Source organism: Hemicordylus capensis, chromosome 12, assembly GCF_027244095.1.
Source record: "Hemicordylus capensis ecotype Gifberg chromosome 12, rHemCap1.1.pri, whole genome shotgun sequence".
Taxonomy (NCBI): domain Eukaryota; kingdom Metazoa; phylum Chordata; class Lepidosauria; order Squamata; family Cordylidae; genus Hemicordylus; species Hemicordylus capensis.
The window spans coordinates 6,462,170-6,476,789 of NC_069668.1; the positions used below are offsets into that span (position 1 = coordinate 6,462,170).

Genomic DNA, 14,620 nt, shown 5'->3' on the forward strand with positions numbered 1-14,620 from the left:
AGCAAGGTGGATAGACTCGATGACGACAGCCATGAATGCACTACTGAGAGACCTTAAAGGCCAAGTGGAAGACAGATCATCCTGGAGGGAATCTATCTATGGGGTCGCTAAGAGTCGACACCGTCTTGACAGCACTTAATCAATCAATGTAATGTAATGTAATGTAATATAATTCCTTATTGAGAGGATGATCCTAATGCACATGCTTAGAGGAAAGCCCTACCTTTTTAACAGGAACAGATCAGCGCCCTTCCACTTTCAAGTCAAAAGAAAAACAGAGCTTTAATTTACAGGAACAGCCCCACTGGGCTATTAGCCACCATCACCAGAACACAAAAGGTCTGCCAGTTTTCTTCCCTAAAAGTAGTAAAATGGAGGGGGGGGGGAGGGAGAGAGAGAGAGAGAGAGAGAGAGAGAGAGAGAGAGAGAGGCGGGCGAGGTGGGGAGTCTTGTACCCATGTTAATTTCACAAGGCAATCCTTCAGCCAATCCTGGATTTAAAAAACAACAGGCAAAGTGTGCCAATTTTCGTCAGTCTTGCCTGTGCAAAATTCCAAGCAATAGAGGTATTTTTGCAGTGGTTGATTTCTTTTTCAATTCTGGGCCAATGACCTTTGTCCGTTTGGCCGATGACCTTTGTCCTCCCACAGCTGGGATAAAGATAAATTGCAACTCACCTTGAATGAGAAAGAAATCTAAGCCAAATTCAACCAAGAGACTGTGCTAGCTAGATGACCCCCTCCCCACCCACCGCCACTGAAAAATGAACGCAGAGGACAAATGAGGCTGGATTTACCCGCCACCTGGTGAAGTCGCTGAGCGAGCTGGGACCGTAGGCAACGTGGGCTTGAGCAGACCTGATGAACTTTTTCCTGATCGATTTCAGTTGCTCGGGAGACAGCGTTTTGGGGAGCTGGTTCCGGAAGTTTTTCCCCCAGTGGGCAGTGACCTAGACAGAGAGAGAAACGTATGGAACTCATATGATAAACGAGATATAGGATGATCTCCTCTGCTGACTGCAACGTATGAACTTGCCCATATGTTAAGATGATCAGTTGAGCCAGGGACTTGATTCCATCTTCAGAAGTTGGATTACTAAGAAACAGGGCCTTTTCTGTGGTGGCACCCAAATACTGGAACATTCTTCCCAGGCATATTCTTCAGAACTTATAGCCCTATTCAGACATTATGCTGTACAAGTGTACAGGTGTCTGTACCCTTGCTCATTTTTTAAAAAAAGTGAATCTGTTTTCATTTTAAAAGTAAACCTGGGCACTAGCCCCTCAAATTTAGGGCACAGATAGAACAACAGCCGAAAAGGCATCCAACAAAACAGCAAATATGTGAATAAAAACTATCAAAAATTGGATGCATAACTACCAGCTGTGAACAATGAAAATGGAAAACTGACACTAAATTAAAACAACTGCAAGAAACCAGAGACATCCACTTAAGACATTTTAAATATATTATCATCATCATCATCAGGTGGCTTACCCTACTGCTCAGCTCTCGGCTATTGACGACCCTCACGTGATTGGCCAGCTTGGTGACATCCTTGCCATTCAGTTGCCGGAGATTACGCAGAAGAAACATAACCTTGTAGTCATCGCTGGGCTGGAGAAGGGGAAAAGGAAGTAGCTCTGAAAGACATCTTTTAAGCCAGGTACAGGACAATAACAGGGCTCTGTGGTCGCCAGGAGTCGACACCGACTCGACGGCACATTTTACTTTACAGGTGGACCTTGCTATCTGCGGTTCTGCATATCTGCAGTCGGGTGATTGATGACCGGCCTCGGAATATGCAAGAAAACTCTGGTAAAATAGGGGCTGGGGTTGGCCAGAAATTACCTCGGAGGTCATTTCTGGCTGCCATTTTATGACGAAGAGTCATTTTGTGGCTTCTCTTTAAAAAAACAATTTTCACGGAAAATTGGCTAGACTGATGGGGGTGCATTGCTGGGCATACGGACACCCATGGTATGATTGAAGCATTGGTTACTCACCGTGAAGGCTTCTTCTGGTTGCTGCTGTCAAGGCATCTCATGAAGATGGGTTATCCCTGTCACGTGCTCCTAGGCAGGACTATGCAAATTAGTTTAGAAAGGCAGTCCTATATAGCTCTGACGGGGATAACCCCGCCCCAGTTCTTCTAGGCCGAGTGAACCAGTAGTACGAGAAAGTTATGCAGAGAATAATACAAGAGAGAAGAAACACATATACATGTCCCTACGCCCTGCAAGGAACAGATGTGTGTGGGAGCGTATAACCTGGTCCCAGGAGGGTTCTTCCCCTAGAGAGGAAAGCGAGCCACAAGGGTGGGCTGAGATGCCTTGACAGCAGCAACCAGAAGAAGCCTTCACGGTGAGTAACCAATGCTTCATTCTCGGTTGGTGCTGTCAAGGCATCTCATGAAGATGGGACTTACCAAAGCAAACTTCCCAAGTCAGGGAGGGATAACGCTGCTCATTCCTGGGGAAGAACCCTCTGGAGTGCTCTCCTACCGAATGCCGCTTGGGCAGCGGCGTATGTGTCCAGTTTATAATGTTTTATAAAGGTGGATGGACTCTTCCATACCGCTGCCTTACAAATCTCCTGTACTGAAGCGTTAGTGGAGAAGGCGGCCGAGGCGGCTGCCGACCTGGTGGAGTGTGCCCAAATATTGGCCGGAGGAGGGACCTTTTGTGTCTCATAAGCTAAGGTAATGCATGCTCTAATCCATTTAGCAATAGTTCTTGCTGATACCGCCTCTCCCATAGAGGTGGGCAGGTAAGAGACAAACATAGATTCGGTCTTACGAAAACTGGCCGTGCGTTTTATGTAGCATCTCAAGCATCTACGTAAATCCAGCTTGTGCCACAGTTTCTCTCTGGGGTGCTTCGGATGCGGGCAGAATGAAGGAAGAAAGATGTCTTGTGATGCATGGAAATGAGATATCACCTTTGGTTGGAAAAAGGGGTCCGGAATCAGCCTGACCGAGTCCTCAGAGAAGACGCAGAACGACTTGTGGACTGAGAGCGCTCTCAGCTCGGAAACTCTTCTAGCAGAGGTGAGTGCCACCAAGAAGGCCAACTTCTGAGACAAGAGGCGTAGTGGTATGGTACGGATCGGTTCGAAAGGAGGGCCTTGTAATGCTTGAAGCACCAAATTCAGATCCCATGAGGGGAAACGATGTATCACTGGGGGAGACAATAGGGTGGCCCCCCTGAGAAACCTTTTTAGGAGAGAATGACACTGTGAGTTAGCCTTCCCCTTCAACATTGGCAATAATGCGGCAGCTTGCCTCTTGAGGGTGTTGGGCTTCAGTCCTTTATCAAGCCCATCCTGGAGGAATTGTAGGAGATGTAGTGGAGTCGCCTCGTCACTAGGGAGTTTTTTCCTGTGGAGCCAACGCAGAAACATCCTCCATGTATACTGGTAGATTCGATTAGTGGAATTTTTCCTAGAAGCCAGGATGGTTTCAGTCACTTTGGGGGGAAGTCCCTGCGCTCGCAATCGGATCCGCTCAGTCTCCAGGCGGCTAGTTGAAACCAGCCCGGATTGGGATGGTGAACTGGCCCCTGGAGAAGAAGGTCTGGTCTCACGGGGAGGTGCCAAGGCTGGTCTATTGCCATGCCTACGAGGTCCGTGAACCAGTGACGTCTGGGCCAGAACGGGGCCACCATGACGACCTCTGCTCTCAGATTCCGTATCCTGCGGAGTACTCTGGTCAGAAGTGGTATCGGGGGGAAGGCGTACAGGAGACCCTGAGGCCATCTGCAAGACAGGGCATCCGTTCCCCATGCTGCACGACAGTGGAACCTGGTGATGAATATCTCTGTCTTTGCGTTGAGGGGAGTGGCGAACAAGTCTGCTTGTGGCCGCCCCCACTTGTATGCCAACTGATCGAACACTTCCGTGTTGAGGGACCACTCCCCCGGGAGGAGGTCCTCCCTGCTCAACCAATCTGCTACTGAGTTCAGATCTCCCTTGACATGGTGAGCTGTGATGGAATTGAGGTGCTTCTCGGCCCAAGATAGGAGGAGGACTGATTCCTGGAACAGAGAACGCGATCGAGTTCCTCCCTGTCTGTTTACGTGTGCCTTGGCTGTGGTGTTGTCCGTTTTCACTAAGACATCTTTCCCCTCGACCCGGGGTTGGAAATGTAAGAGGGCCAGACGGATAGCTCTCAGCTCGAGCCAGTTTATAGAATGGGATCTTTCTAGGCTCTCCCATCGTCCTTGGACTGAGTGTTGTAGGCAGTGTGCCCCCCAGCCTCTGTTGCTTGCGTCTGTTGTGATAATGAGTTTCGGAAGTTCGAGGAAGCACTTGCCTGTTTGGAGATTCCGAGACCTGGTCCACCAGGTCAGGGACATTTTCACCTGCGGAGGTGGAATGACTAGGATGTTGCGCCTCGTGGTTATGCACGCTTGGAATTTCAGGAGTTACCATTGGAGGACCCGAAGGTGTAGCCTTGCCCACGGGACCGCTTCCAGCGTTGACACCATTAGTCCCAGGAGTCGAGCCAAGGACAGTAGAGGCGACTTCAGCCTCGCCAGGACGTCCCTTGTTTCTGATGTAAGCACCTGGGCTCTGTCTTCCGGGAGGAAGACCTTGCACGATAGAGTGTCGATTATTACCCCGAGGTGGCGAATTCTCTGCGTCGGGGAGAGGTGACTCTTTTCTATGTTGATTAGAAAACCGTGTTGATTCAGTGTTGTCATGGTCCTTTCCAGATCCCTTACTGCTGAATCCCAGGACTCTGATTTTAGGAGTAGATCGTCGAGGTACCCCACTATGTGTACCCCCTGAATACGAAGTAGAGCGAGGACCGGGGCGAGGATCTTGGTGAACGTCCTGGGTGCAGAGGCGAGGCCGAAGGGGAGGGCCTTGAATTGATAGTCCAGCCCTGCGTATTTGAAGCGGAGTAGCGGCCTGCTGTCGGGATGTATGGGAATGTGTAGATAGGCCTCCCGTAAATCTATTGATGACAGAAAGTCTCCTTGCTGCAGAGATTCTAAAATGGAGCGGAGGGACTCCATGCGAAACTTGCGTGTTCTGACGAAGGAGTTCAAATATTTTAGGTCTAGAACCGCTCTGCGGGACCCGTCCTTTTTGGGTACCGTAAACAGGATGGAGTAGACTCCCCTCCCCTCCTGCCCCCTGGGAACAAGCTCTATGGCTCCGATGTCTCGCAGGTGTAGGATAGCCATGGACATTTCCGCGTGCTTTGAAGCGGAGTGAGAGCGGGGAGTAGGGAGAAATCGTGGACGAGGGGAGGAGCCCAGCTCGATCCTGTAACCGAAACGAATGACCTCCAGAGCCCATGCATCCGATATATCGCGTAGCCATGTTGGAAGGAAGTAGGATAGGCGACCCCCCAGGCTGAGGAAGTCTGTGTCAGAACTGATTCTTTGCCTGAGGTTTCCCCTGGCTGCCGGGGTTGCGGAAGTTGGGGTTCCTGCTGGTGAATTGCTGGCGGGGCCAGGAGGATCTGGAGCTGCGGAAGTCTCTGTCTCTGCCCCTAAAGGCGGGGCGAAAGGCACGAAAAGGCTGTTGGTAGCTTCTTCTGAAAGCTGGTTTATCGGGCTTCCTGGGGGCCGACGGCATGGTTTTCTTTTTATCTTTCGATTCGACTAGTATGTTCTCTAGGGCTGAATCGCCGAAGAGCTTGGACCCCTCGTAAGGCAGAGCACATAGGTTGTTCTTGGATACGGAGTCTGCTTGCCACGCCTTCAGCCAGAGATGCCTTCTACCGACCACTGAAGCCGCCGAGGATCTTGCCGAGTAATGTATAGTGTCGAGGGAAGTATTGGCGATGAGTGCCTGTGCTCGCTGTAGTTTCAAAAGCTGCTGTCTTAGGCGAGTAGATTCCGGTGGAGTCTCGTCGATGAGGTCGTTGATCCACAGAAGACTGGCCCTGGCCGTCATGGAGGCCACTGCGGCTGATCGTGTAGCCAGTGAGGCGTTGTCGTGGACCCGTCGGAACGAGAACTCCGCCTTCTTATTGGATGGTTCTTTGAGGAACCCTTCCCCATCTCTCGGTACCAGGGATCCGCTGCTTAGTTGTGAAATAGGAGCATCGGTGGTCGGCGTTTGGAGGAGTGTGGTAGGTTCTTGTTGGAACGTGTAGAATCTAGTGGAAGAGTTGGAAGCTTTTTTCGGGACACTCGGCGCCGCCCATTCTGATTTGATAACTTCTGAAAAATAGGTGGGCATGGGTAAGGGAAGCTCTCGAGGCTGTGGCTTGGGAAAGACCAGATCGCCCTTGGAATTTTGGCCCGGTTCAGGCGTGGGCTTAGCCTGTAGACCAATGGTAGTTAACACTTTGGTCATGAGGGGGTTAAAATCTTCCGGGGAGAAAAGGCGTTGGGAAGTTTGTGCTTGCTGGATCTCCTCTGCCCCTGACCAGTCTCCCTCATCTCTCTCTAGTCCCTGGTCACCCTCGCAGGCCATATCAGCTCCCCTGATATCAGCTGTGGTGTCTTCCGCCTCCTCCTCCAGAAGGGGGGGTGGAATATGTGGAGCTTTCTTTCCTACTGGGCAGATGTCATTTGCCATGGGGTCCCCAGATTCTTGCCCAGATCCCTCAGATGAGCGTACTGAGGTAATGACCCTAGCAGTCTTTTTATGCTTTTTATGCCTCTTTGTATGTTTCCTTCTGCGCTTGGACCTCCTAGGGGAGGGGGAGGAGGAAGAGGAGGAGGATTCCTCATCAGAAGAGGAAGATGATTTTGTGGGCCTCTTAGAGCGTTTACGCTTGTTATACTCCCTCAGCAGACCCAGGGACTCTTTCATTGTCGATTTAAACCAATTTTGCCATTCCGTGGGCATTTGGGAAGGCATTGGCAGATTAGCTACCGATTCCGATAGGGGGGAACCCTCCCGCCCCTCCGATCGGGGCACTCTCGCTGTAATACTAGCTGAGGATGTAGAGGGAGCAGCCGAAGCCGTTCCCGCCATTTCTGGTGCAGCGCCATCTAGTGGCTGTAGAGCGTCGGTAGTGGAGGCGGCCATTTTAGGTAGAGAGCACAAGGCCCGGATCTCTGCTTGTGTGTGGGGGGGGGTTGGGGATCGGCCTAACCCTTCCCGCCCTGATGGCCTCGTTTAATGCGCCGAACGTAGGCTCAACTAGATTAAAGTCGCCTGCGAGGGCCGCACTACGTGTAAAGCGCCTCGGGCGATTTAAGCTCTCTCCGGCCTCCGTTCTTCCTGAGGACTCGCCTCCCGAAGGGGCGATCGAACGCAGGAACGCTCCCACTGCCTGCCCGGACAGAACAGAGTCAGCCGGGGCCGGGGCAGGGAGGACAATTGTGCACTGAACTGTGGCGATTGGGCTGGGTTGGGGTGCTGGATCGCCAAGTTTTCTAGTGTGCCCCGGGAAACGCTCAGACGGACGCCCAGCGGGCACTAGCACATGCAATACCCTCCTCCTACTTTCTGAGCCCCTGGAGGGATCTCCCATAAAAATCTAATTGACAAAGGAGGGGGGGGGAAGGGGCTAACCGGGGGGGGCCAACAAACCAAGGTTGGAGTGAAAGGCGCTGAAAAGTACTGACGGGGTTGTTGTTTTTTTTAAATATATATCTGGAGTGAAAAAAGTACACGAAACAATAGGGACCACGGGGAAAAGGTAAGAAGCAGAAGCAATACAGGCCTGAACTGGACGAGCCGAGGAACACAGCCTGCCAGGAGCAACAGGACTAGAAGAACTGGGGCGGGGTTATCCCCGTCAGAGCTATATAGGACTGCCTTTCTAAACTAATTTGCATAGTCCTGCCTAGGAGCACGTGACAGGGATAACCCATCTTCATGAGATGCCTTGACAGCACCAACCGAGAAACTCACTTTTTGTAATTTTCCTTGGTTTTTTAATGTTTTAAACCATGCAGAAACCTAAACTCCACCCCACCATTCCCATAGGTGTAATGACTCATTATGCTTGTAGGTGAGAAACGGAACCCTCACGAGTATCGAGGTATGCCTGTATCAAATATGCCCAATCTTCATACCTTTTCATATAGATTATTTATCTATATGATAAGTATATGATTATTTATCTTAAGTATATGATTATTTATTTATATGTATATGATTATTTATCTATATTCATAGCCTACCCATTTCAAGAGCTTATAAAGTCCAATAGCCACAGAGATTTTAGGATACATAATTCCTTGGAGAAGATTCCAAATTTTAAGTGATTCAAAAACGTACAGAATTTTTAAGACATACCAGACATGTGTCATTCTTATGAATACAGAATCAACAATTTAGAGGAATTTTATATATTTAAAATGTTATTATCCCACTGTATTTTCCCATTGGAAAAAAAAATGGTAAAAATTAATCATACCCAGATGTTTTAGTTTCCCTAAAGTCCATGAAAAGCAGTATACAATAATTCATAGTAGTAACAGTCATTGATTGATTGATTGATTAATCTTTCTGTATAGTAAAAAGTATTGCAGGCACTTAGGAACATAGGAAGCTGCCATATACTGAGTCAGACCATTGATTTATCTAGCTCTACAATGACTGGCAGCAACTTCTCCAAGGTTGAAGGCAGGAGTCTCTCTCAGCCCTATCTTGGAGATATATGAATGATGGCGCCATCCCTTAAGGGAATACCTTCCAGTGCTCACACTTGTAGTCTCCCATTCATATGCAACCAAGGTAGACCCTGCTTAGCAAAGGGGACTATTCATACTTGCTACCACAAGACCAGCTCTCCTCCCTGATATGTGTCACGGATTTATCATCACTTAAGATGATAAATATCACGCCTCCTCCTCTGTATATTAAAAGTATTAATCAGTATAATAGTAGGTATACTTTTTAGGCATAGAAGTATTTCCAAACATTTGGAAATGCTGCTTTAAGGTAGGGTCACAAATCCCCCAACTCCAAGGAGCTTGGCCACACTCACGGTCAGGTACACATTGTTCACGTAGGTCAGCTCTTCCAGCTGCGGGAACTGCTGCAGGGCAGTCACGTCCTCCAAGTGGTTGTTGTCGCAGTTCAGGATGCGGAGATTCGGCAAGCAGAGACTGTCAGGGAGCCGCTCGAGAAGATTGTCCGAGAGGTCAAGTTCTTGGAGGTGGCGGAGGTGAGAGAATAACTGAGGTTCCAAGTCCTCGGTTGTGATCTGCAACTTGGAGAGGCTGTGAGGGAAAGGGAGTTTGAACGCTTATCTTTAGGACACACCTTCCACAACACCATCAGCTGCTCTGGCACAGCTCAGACTGAAGAAAGATACCTCAAGACTCGAAGCAGCAGGGTGTTGGGGAAGGAAAACTCTAGGGTCAAGCAGACAGGCTTAATCTGCATCTAGGACCCTCCTTTAAATGTGAAGGCTCAGCCCAGATGATCTAAAAAGGGATACTGGTGTATCTACTGTGATCACTCCCAACTGTTTATTGGATGCGTGAAATATCCCTTCTCTTCCTTCTATCGAGCAGTTTTCAAAACTCTACAAAGTCAAATTTATTTTATGATTCAGCAGCGGGAGCCGCAGAATAAGAAGAGCTGCACTGAACAGTTACAGCTTGTGGATTGGTCAATATCTCACAGGGGGAAAAAATCAACCTGCAGCCTAAACAGGAGGTAGATGGAAACTTGACAGTTGACTCTGTGGAACAACACAGGAAGCTGCCGCTGAGTCAGACCCTTGGTCTATCTCACTCAGTATTGTTTACACTGACTTGCAGTGGCTCTCCAAGGTTTCAGCCAGGAAGTCCTTCTCAGCCAGACAAGGAGATGCTGCCAGGGATTGAAACTGGGACCTTCTGTGTGCAAAGCAGATGTTCTACCACTGAGCTAAGGCCCCATCCCTGATAGGTCGAGCAACACAGCTATGGAGCAGGATAACTTAAGCCAGGAAACCTCCACTTTCAGAGGGTGTATGGTCCTGAGTATCAGGTGCGGGGACAAAGGCTATTATGGGCATGCTTAAGGCCAATGGGCCAGATGCACCTTCTTGTCCTCTTATGTCAGACTCACTTATAGCCTACAGCAGGGATTCTCAACCTCAACTCCCATAATCCCCAGCCAAAGGCTACTAGGGCTGAGGATTATGGGAGCTGAAGTCCAATAACATCTGGGGACCCAATGCTGAGAATCCCTGGCCTACAGCATCAATCTCCAATTGAAATGGCACGTTTTTCACTGTGAAAATACTTCCTGAACTATATCTTGTGATCAAATGGGAAACAAAAAACAAAAACTGTGAAGAAACCCACATCCCACTCGCGTGGGGCTAACTGTTTTTGTCTGGTAGCATGCATTCCTTGGAAATAGTTGCTCCATTTTGCATTTTAATGTTCCCAGCTTCATGCCTTAACTCGGCACTGAAGATTTTTTAATTTACCACTGAATTTACGGGAAAGCTAAGCAGTGTGGCCATTGTCAAACTCCTTGGAATGCTAATACTGTCATTATCTTTTCTTTGCCAACCAGGCAGGCCTCTGGGGCTCCGTATACGGCCAATTGCACTTACTTCAGGATCTTGATCTTCCGCAGCCTTGTGGATTTGGGCACCGCCCTTTCTAACAGTAGCTCTGTGGTTATTTTGGACATGTTTAATGTCTTCCAGTTTTCTGCAGACCCAAAGCTATCTGGCGTCTTTTCGAAACTTGCCTGCTGGGAAAAAAACCAGATTTAGAGGGTCTCCTAAACACTGTCCCAATGAAACCGTGTTTTACCTAAATATTGTGTTACGCACTTATTGGCCCAGCCTAAATCTAGATCAGAGACTGAAAGGCTTAAACCCAAGGTGGCTATGATCTCTGCCTATGAAGGAGACACTTTTTGATCAAGGGACCCTGTGTGAGCTTTTGGATTCAAAACTTCTGGGAATTGGATGCCTATGCTGTAGAAATGCTGACAGAGAGACTTTGTGGATCAATGATGTTATTTTTACATCCTCCCCACTTTTGCTCTCATCTCATTTCTTTGTAGCTACAACATGCTGCCCTTTCGTTACCCAGAAAGAATTCAGAGACAGCAAAAATTATACTGTTCCCTATTCAAGGACTATATCGAACAATAGAGCTGTGTGAAGCTGGGCAGAAAGCTACTTTTCTGCTGTGATAAGGCTTGAGAATTCTGTGTGAGAGGGTGCTTTGAGGGGGGTAGGAGCAGCAGCAGCCTTTTGAACAGAGCAATGCATTAAAGGAAATGGCTAAAAAAAGGAAGGTACAGGGAGATTTTGGGCTTGCTGATTAGCCCTCTGGCTCTTTGGATGGACGCTGTGTAGTGCGATCCAAAGGAGACGGTTGTTGGCCTGCCTGGTGCCCCTTACTTGTAAGCACAGGGTCTCTGTTAGTGATCTCTGCTGAAGGGTGGGATTCAGAATAAAGACTTTCCCTGTGCTTGACCCTGTTCTCTGGGACGACGCTCTCAAAAGGTTCCGAGATTCTCCAATATCTGCAGTCAACTTCCAGCGAACAGCAGCCTCAGCCGACTTCTCAAGCCACTCAAGAGCTGGTAATATGGGCGCACCTGTCCTCAGGAACCTCAGCTGCACTCCCTTCTCCCACCTCCTATCCCCGTTCTCTCTCTCTTCTCTCCCACCACCTTGCCCTCCTTTCTCTCTTAAAATGCTAAGATATTGTTAGTTTATGTATTGGTTATTGCTAGTCATCATGATAACGCATACACCACTTGCCAGCTCTTATCTTTGTAAAAAGCCTTTTATTAGTTAAGTAAACATTTAAAAGACATTTTGTGTCTGTGCTCCTTCACGTATCTCGCAAGGGAACTAGAGGGCCCCAGAGGGTGGTGTGTTTACCTCGAGGTCGCTCCTGAGCACACATGAATTTCAAGCTTTGTTAAATTGGGCAGGTCCTGGGAGTTTTGGCTCTGTGGGGATCTTAAATTTGTGATACTGAATTGGGCAGTCATCTCTGCTTCAACAGAGACATCTTAAACCGATCTTTGGGATACTGGCCAGGTACCTAGCCCTGGGCTAAGATGTCTTAAATTTGATCTGAGAACAACTGGGCAAGGCTTTCAGCTGTAAGCTTTCAAATGGCACCAACTTGGTGCCCCACTGACATCTAGTGGCATAACAGAATTATGCACAGAATTTATCTTCAGGGTTAAGAGGAAAAGAAACAAGGTCTTCTGAGTCCAGCTGGGGCATAACAATGGTCCCAGTGGAAGAGTCAGTTTCGAAACTAAACTTCTGACATGGCTCAAATATATGGACATGGTCTTCCAAAACGGATTTAACTCTTCAGTCACTATTTGCAGGCCTGGAAACTATTTGCAGACCTGGAAGACAGTAGTGGCTTGCTAATAAGAAGCTGCAATTATTGTGAGGATACGCTGCATAACTGGACAGAAGGCAGAGCCCTCCACGGACTGAGCCAAATGCTGAGATTTCAGAAGAGCTACATTCCAACTATTTGATAATCTACTTCCTTCATATAAAGGAGAGTAATAGATGGAGATTCTAACGTCTTGCGTCCACTTTAACTGGTGCATCGAGTGATGGGGATATGCAATCTACCAGGAGCCATTAGTCATATGCAACTGCACAGCATTATAGCAAAATTGGGGCCACTGTCTTTAGATGCTCCATTCAAAGTGTGCTAATTGGCAAGAGCATCATAGAATTTTAGGAATAATGAATCGATGGCACTTGCTTGAGAGGACATTCTCCTCAGTGGTCAGGAGTGCATCCATAAGTCGGGTTGCTCCTCCTACCTGCTCTTGAAGCAGGGGCAATAGCAAAGCAGCCCCAATAACCCATGTAGGAGGGGCATCCCCAAGCCACTGAACTGCTCTGGTGCCAACAGCCAACAACTAGAACACTGGCAAACCAAACCGTAACAATATAATACAACCAAAAGGAAGGGAGGACCCCCAAGGAATTAGTTATGACTGGTGCAATACCCCAGAGATGATGAGCACTCCCCCAGAAAGGAAACTGCCCGACAGCAGAAAGTAAAGACCCAGAAAGACTTGACACTGAACTGAGTGGGACGGATACACTCCTGAACCCTGAGGAGAATGACTTTTCAGGGAAGGGCCAAGGATTCATTCTTCCTGGCTGACGCAGTTGCATCCCTTCTTCTTTTCTCTCCTAGAAACACAGGGACAGACAAGGCACCGAGGCTCCTGCCTTGGAGCTAGACAGGGCGGAAACTGGAAGGCAGTGGGTATGCCCCTCTTACATGGGTTATCCTTGTTTGTTTATATACCACTCTATAGAAAATCTCAGGGCAGTTTGCAATCCAATCCAACAACAACCCAAACCTGAAAATCTATAACAGATTAAAGTTATCATAAATAAATCTTTACCGTTTTATCTGAGCTGCGTTGCATCCCTGTCTCAGGAGCAGATAGGAGGAGCAACCCAATCTATGGATACACTCCTCCACTGAGGAAGAAAAAGCATGCAAACTGTTTTGCTTTCAGAAGTTGGTTACTATTATGGGGCATGCAGATGATAATCCTGGTCATCAGGGAGGCCAGGAGGCTAAAGGTGTGGGGTCAAAGAAGATGAGGGCTGGAGGAGGGTTCAGTGAATGATGAAGCAGCACTGAGAAGGATTTAAACGTTATAAGAAAAAGCGGAATTGGGTCACTTAGTGTGATGTGTAGAGGTTAGAGTTTTGGGGAGACCAGGGTTTAAATCCCCGTTCAGCCATGAAACTTACTGGGGCACTCTAGGCCAGTAACTTCTCTCTCTCTCAGCCTAACCTACCTCACAGTGTTATTGTGAGGATAAATATAATCCTTTGGTGGAATAGCGGAATATAAATATAAATAAATAAACTGGAGTAGGAACTAGCCACAGACTAGCACTTGATAGGGTTGCAATGAAAACCTTGGGAAGGATATTTAGATGCCGTGATGTGTCTATACTTACAAATATTAGAATCGTTCAGACAATGTTTTCAACCGTGACACTCTATGGATGCGGAAGCTGGACTGCGAAGAAGCAAGACAGAAAAAGTATTGACGCTTTTGAACTTTGGTGCTGAAGAAGACTTTTGAGGAGACCATGGACAGCAAGGAAAACAAACAAATGAATAAATCAGATAGAACAAATCAATCCAGAATTTTCACTCAAGGCACAAATGACCAGGCTCAAACTATCATACTTCGGACACATTATGCAAAAACCCAGATTCCTTGAGAAGTCCATAATGCTGGGGAAAAGTTGAAGGAAAGAGAAGAGGAGGGCAACCAGCAGCAAGGTAGATGGACTCGATTACGATAGCAATGAATGCACCACTGAGAGACCTATACCCTATTTTATCCAGAATGTGAAAACATGTAAAGGTGATGGTAAACAAAATTCTAAAGCAAGAGATGCCAGGGAAACGACTTTTTGTCACGCATGCCCTGTGCTCTGGAAACTCAAATGGCCCTCAGAGTCAGCTAGAAAAAAGCACTCCACACATGCTCAGAGGTGTATTCATAGGTGAGCTTTCCCCCCGCAATGCTTTGCATTAGATTTAGCCTAACAAAAGGAAGTGGGGCTTGCTATCCTGTGGAGGGCTAGTGATGGTCAATCTGCACTGAAGCATGTTCAGTGGTGTCAATTACTTCTAACTGTGGTTTGGTGCTAGGAAGAGGAAAGAAAGAAAGAAAGAAAGAAAGAAAGAAAGAAAGAAAGAAAGAAAGAA

At 47.8% G+C, this 14,620-nt stretch overlaps 1 protein-coding gene across 6 annotated transcripts in view; it reads right to left on the bottom strand.

The window, feature by feature from the left end:
* LRWD1 (leucine rich repeats and WD repeat domain containing 1) overlaps positions 1-14,620 on the bottom strand; it is a 46,635-nt gene that overhangs the window by 26,899 nt on the left and 5,116 nt on the right. For 3 of the 6 annotated variants that reach the window (XM_053275536.1, XM_053275537.1, XM_053275533.1), the window contains exons 2-5: positions 10,478-10,620; positions 8,909-9,143; positions 1,498-1,617; positions 797-949 (exon numbers count right to left, since the gene is read on the bottom strand). In XM_053275536.1, the coding sequence (XP_053131511.1) occupies positions 797-949; positions 1,498-1,617; positions 8,909-9,143; positions 10,478-10,557 (588 nt within the window). In that variant the 5' untranslated portion in view covers positions 10,558-10,620. Of the gene's footprint in view, positions 1-796; positions 950-1,497; positions 1,618-8,908; positions 9,144-10,477; positions 10,621-13,857; positions 13,920-14,620 lie in introns of all 6 variants that reach the window. The other 3 variants (XM_053275538.1, XM_053275539.1, XM_053275534.1) reach the window with 3 other exon arrangements.